We start from the raw sequence: 6076 nt of genomic DNA on the forward strand, positions 1-6076 counted from the left end.
TTAACGTGAAACGGAGACGAATATCATTGCTCAATGTTGCATGAGTTAATGGTAATTTCAAGCGCATAATTTATTTTTTTCTTATTGAACATATCTTTTTGAGCTACCTCCAGTCTATCGTTTTATGGTTGAACGAATTTCTGACGTTTCAATAGTTGAACTTATCTTTAGGCTAATGTTTTTACTAGTTCAACATACATTAAAGCTAACGTTTTAATTGGTTGAACGTATCTCTCAGCTTGAGGTTTTACTAGATATAGTCCATCGTAGTTCTATAAGGTAAACGTACCTTACAGTTGAAGGTTTGACAAGATGAAAATAATAATCTTAACTCTACCATATTTTGAAGTTAAACATGTTTTAAAGCTAAATGTTTACAAGTTTATTCGGCTATAAAAGTATTTGTGAAAGAAGACGTGCTACTGCTAAGCTTAAAATTATTTCACAATGAAATAAAAATGACATTTGTACCCCACAGGAATTCATAATATGACATGTATATGAGATATTAGCAAGTAAGGTACGAGACCAATACATGATAATCAAACAGATATCCAAGCCAGTTATTCGGAGTTTGTCGTGTTGAGGCCTGACTGGCTAATGGGAGACAACTCCACAGCCGGGGATGTCACTTAAGAAAGGTAGACAAAATTACAGAAAAAAATATCAGACTACAGGTAATTAAGTATACTAGATTGGGAGCAGGTCATTACCGCCACGTTAATTAATTGCAGGAAGGGGTAATTAACCGGATAGTAATCAGCGGCCTATGTCTCAGAAGGGGGCGACAGGCTAACCTAACCTAACCAATAAGCCTACAGTAAACAAAATTAGAGACAATAAAGTATAACAAATAATTACAGGCTATACATATATTAGGCAATAAGGTAACCTATTAAATACAGCTGAAAATTAAGTAGCCTATCCAAACCAGCAGACACGATGAATATTAAACCACAGGTATTAAGTTAATCCTCCAGAGAAAATTGAAATGGATTGGCCACACACTCAGGAAGCCTGTATCCAGCATAGCAAGACAGGCCCTCACCTGGAATCCACAAGGCAGGAGGAGGAGAGGCGGACCAAGAAAGACCTGGAGACGTGACCTGGAAGAAGACACCAAGAAGATTGGATACACCTGGGGACAGTTGGAGAGACTAGCCCAGGACAGAGACGCCTGGAAAGCTCTTGTCAGCGGTATATGTCCCAGGAGGGACGACAGGCAAACATAACCTAACCTAATATGTTAAACAAAGGTTGAAGATTATAAACTACCGTATAGGGTAGTTGTGGTGTCGGGGTGAATAGAAGATCCTCCGCCATTAGTGAGGGTGGGAAAAGGCAGCACCACCAACTGTGAGGAGGGGGAGGGTGAAGATGATGAAAATCCAACACACAAGTTCAAGTCAAAATATAATGTTCTTTTTTTTTTAATTTACATAATCAACTTCCTAGCTAACTAATCTATACTGTACTACTACCACTTCTATCTAACTGTTCCCTAGTTCTACATACGTCTGACCGTCTCTACTAAACTCTACATTTCTCTAACTCTGACCGATCTCTTTGTTAGCTAACTATCAACTGCCGGGCCTAACAGGCAGACCCACGCTTCAGTGGTCAGCTGCCCGTCCCACATGACCGGTCAGCTCCTGTACTTTCATTGGTCTCTCTAAACAACTAGCCATAGCCTGCTTCTATTAACTTCTTCTACTTGACCTAAACTAGCGTCATCACAGTAGTGGTTAAGATAAATTTCACGGATACTCTTCCAAAAGCCGTGTGGGGGACAGGACAAACTTATTGTGATTGAAAATGACAAATCCAAAAGGTTTTCCAAAAGGGGTCGGCGTGGTCGAGTCGGTAAAGCTCATGGTTGCTAAACCGAAAATTCTCGAGTTCGAACCCTCGGGCAGATGAGGGACAGCTAGCTTGGGACAGCCACTCTTCTAGGAGAGACAACTCCAAAATCAAACAATTGCTGTCTTGTAGCTTGTTCTTGGTTGGACAAAGGCTATGGAAGCAAATCCAAAAAGAAAAGCAGGCTGAAATCGGAGTTAATGGCCTCAATGGCGCAAAACCAGTTGACACGTAATCCTTAATTGTGATGGAGGTCGAGTCGGCAAAGCTCATGGGTGATAAATTCGAAAAAAGTCTCGAGTTCAAACCCTCTGGCAGGTAAGGCTCGAAGAAGAAGAAGAAGAAGAAGAAGAAAAAGGTTTTTCGCCGTGGCACGCGGTACATGTTCTCACGGACATTTAGAAAACAAAGGTGTGACCAAGCTCTCACGTTATATGTCCGTTTACAAATGTGGGGACATCTTTGACATTAAGGGTGATGGTGCCATTCAAAAAGGTATGCCACACAAGTTCTATAATGGGAATCCTGGTCGTGTTTTCAATGTAACTCCTCATGCTGTTGGTTGTCCTTAAACAGTTGGGCAACCGTATTATCCCCAAACAGATCAATGTCAGAATTGAGCATGTTGAGCACAGTAACTGCCGTCTTGATTTCTTGAAACGCGTCAAGAAAAATAAAGAGCTGAAGAGACAAGCTAAGGAGACAGGTGTTAAAGCTAACACTAAGACAGTTCCCGCCCAGGCAAGGAAAGCCCATTTTGTCAGCACTAAGAGAGTCAAGCCTGAATTCTCGACACCTATTCCTATGAGATCATTGCTTAAACTAGTAATAAAGGAAGTCTGTTAAAAAAATAAAAAATAATAATAATAGTTGGTTGGCAATGGGGAATGTTAGTGAAAACACCGCGAACCAATTCGTGTATTGAAGCTGCAAGCGACGAACCATCTCATACGGTCGACACAAACCTGGGGTGGACTAGCTCAACACAACTGACAATCAACGCCCAAATAGACAACACTGACCTCGACTGACACTGTGACCCAGACGGAAAATTATGACCCAGATTTCATATACAACGGGTCTGTCTGACCCGATGGAAACATCTAGATCTAAATGATACAGGATAGTGTTCATCTAAAATATGTCATTTTTGACTGACTTCCAGACTTAAGTGTTTTTTTTTAACGAGTGCTTCAGGACTGGTTCTGTCTAAGTACATTGACTCGAACAGTCCACGTGACCTAGACCCGGAAGTAACCCTATCACGTGACACCTAGTGTCAACCTGACCCAGGGTAAAACATTTTGATCTCACTCAACATGGCTCAACCAGGTAACACGGGTTGTACACGGCAACCCAGATTCCTGACCCAAACTGATCACGACTGACCCACACAATCGAGACTGACCCAGAATAACCCAGTTAACAAAGACTTAGCCAGAATGACCCGTCCAACAACGACTGACCCAGAATGACCCATCTTACCACGCTTGACCTAGCTTGACCAATCTAATCAGCACTGACCCGAAATGACCCATCTAACCACGACTGACCACCACTGACCCATCTAACCAAGACTTACCCAGAATGACCCAGCTAACCATGACTGACCCAGGCTGACCCATCTAACTACGACTGACCACCACTGACCCAGGTAATCACGACTGACCCACAATGACACAGCAAATCAAGACTGACCCATCTAACCACGACTGACCACCACCGACCCAGCTAACAACAACTGACCCACAATGACCCAGCAAATCAAGCCTGACCAAAAATGACCCATCTAACCAATACGGACCCAGAATGACCCATCTAACCAAGCCTGACCCATCTAACCAAGCCTGACCCACAATGACCCTACAATACTGACCCTATAGCTGGCCCTCTCCTCCTGAATCTGTGCCCACAGTTTCTTGACCTCTTCAAACGACTCGGCCAGCGTGATGGAATACACCAACACAAACGCATGCGCAGTCGTGATGGACAGCCGCCTCATGGCCGGAAAGGTCAAGTTCCCCGCCGTGTCCAGGAAATCCACCTTGATCAACGAGCCCCGGATGTTGTAGTCACGTGCGTACAAATCCTCCACCGTCTCCTTGTACTCCTCCTGGAAGGTGTTGAAGAGGAACCTCTTCAAGATGGCGGTCTTCCCGACACGCCCCGCGCCGAGGAAGACTACTCTGTTCCTTTGGTCGGTGTCCGCCATACTGTAGTGGAACTGGGGTCGTTGTTTAGGACTTTCCAAACATATAGCGGACAGAATAGAATGCTGGTTCTTGGGTTTTTCCAGTTCAAAGGTTAGAAGGTAATCCGGGTTATTTAAATCGAGTGATCTCCCTTAACAGGACACAGAAATAATAACATCCGGTTTAAGAACTTGTTCACGGTATGAAATAATACAAATGCGTACAACTTTTGAAAGAACTAAATAAGGTGTTGGTTTAAATTTAAAGATAATCCAGTAATTTTTTGACTTCACTGATCTCCCTTTCTAGAAGACGTTCACTCCGTAATACAATAGGTTTGACCAGCGCGTATTATGAATAGAACAATGCAAATCTTACTCCGAGGTGTGAATGGAATAATTAAATGCTGTCCAGTGTCACATATCTGCTACTGGCCTGCTAGCGCTAGACAGAAGACATGGGCAACTACTGTCTGAATCAATAGCCGCTGCGACAATTAGCCGGCTCATTAATTATGTATGGAATCTAAATAACATGTCCCATGTTTGTGACACGGGGTATCTGGAATCAGTGCCGGGACGTCTGGGGGGTGGGGATCGTTGGGGCTGTCTAGTGCAGGGCGCGGGGTGAATGGAGGTGAAAGTTGTTGACGTGGTCAAGTTCTGAGACGAGTGCCTCGGGTCAATTTGTTGACTTCTAGAATTCTAGAGACGAGGTGGCTAAGGTTAATTTGTTGACGGTCAAGTTCTAGAGATGAGGGACATATGGTCAATTTCGTTGACTTGGTCAAGTTCTGAGACGAAGTGCCTAGGGTAAATTTGGTTGAGTTGGTCAAGTTATAGAGACAAGGCGCCTAGGGTAATTTTGTTGACGTGTTTAAGTTCTAGAGATGAGGCGCCTATGGTTGAATTACGATGACTACAAAAGTTATGATAACAACGATGTCTAATACAAAAGCGGTGTTGGTTCTGCTAAGAAAATTTCCGTCTAGAGTTGTCTCTGTGATGTAGTCGTACGTCCATAGCTTTCACTGTGGAAGAAACAAAACATTTGCTTTATTAAACAAGATTATAGATAGTGTTTCTTACAGGCTTTCTCTCTTGGTTGGGGTGGGGCGATACATCCGTTGACCTGAAAAATGCGCAACGGGAAACAGTGCAACGGAAAACTGCACAGGAAAAATGCGCACACGAGTGTTGCTATTTTTCAAAATCGAGCATTTATAGACTTCAGCAAAGAATGAACACTTCTATATTATAATATAACAAAACATGTTACCAAAAAGATGTTAAAACTAAGGTGTATTAGTACAACTAGTTTTTTATTTGCATACTTTTCTGTGAACCGGTACATCCATCGCTCTCCCCCCTCCTTCCCCCTTACAAAATAGAAAAAAAAATGTTTTAAAGAGTATATAACTGTATTAACTCCCATCACACTTAGAAGTTTTAAGTAACCCCCCCCCCCAGTAATGCAAAGTGTCCCCTCCACCCCCCCCCCCCCCCACCCTCCCCTTTCCATCCCCGGATCAAAAGATCTGAAAGAAACTTTGCTATAGGTATTTAATGTACTAACCAGTGTGGGTATAAACAATGTTAATCCCTAATTTAATCTTAATACCCAACCACAGTAATCATAATATAAGCCAGTTTAGTGCATTGTAATTTAACAAAACTCTTCATCACTCAACACTGAGCTTAGTAACAAACTTCTTCATAATTTACTCAAGATTTTGAAACTCAAAAAATGGGGGTTATTTTTGGGGGTTTTGCGCAGAATTAGACATAATTATATTATAATACCATCGGAGTTACTAACCGATCTGCTACTGCTAATTAGTATAAATAATTAAAATAATGAGCTATCATGTCATCGATAATAAAAACATTAACTAAACTAAGTAACGTGATCGTAATGAGCCGCATTACGACCCCTGAAAAATTTCTACTGACGCTCAAAAAATAAAAATTAAACGTAATCAATTTTATCTTGTGATTGTTTTAATGGTAACTACAATTAATCAA

The 6076-nt window shown here is 42.0% G+C and overlaps 1 protein-coding gene across 1 annotated transcript in view; it reads right to left on the reverse strand.

Moving 5' to 3' along the window:
* LOC131940968 (GTP-binding protein Di-Ras1-like) overlaps window positions 1-4711 on the reverse strand; it is a 29585-nt gene extending 24874 nt beyond the window's left edge. Inside the window, exon 1 of the mRNA XM_059299917.1 lies at window positions 3737-4711. Coding sequence (XP_059155900.1) covers window positions 3737-4072 — 336 coding nt within the window. The 5' untranslated portion in view covers window positions 4073-4711. The remainder of the gene's footprint in view (window positions 1-3736) is intronic.
* Between the last annotated feature and the right edge of the window lie 1365 nt (window positions 4712-6076).

This window comes from Physella acuta, unplaced genomic scaffold (genome assembly GCF_028476545.2).
Source record: "Physella acuta isolate Inbredline_101_S28 unplaced genomic scaffold, ASM2847654v3 ptg000026l, whole genome shotgun sequence".
In the NCBI taxonomy this organism is placed as follows: Eukaryota; Metazoa; Mollusca; class Gastropoda; family Physidae; genus Physella; species Physella acuta.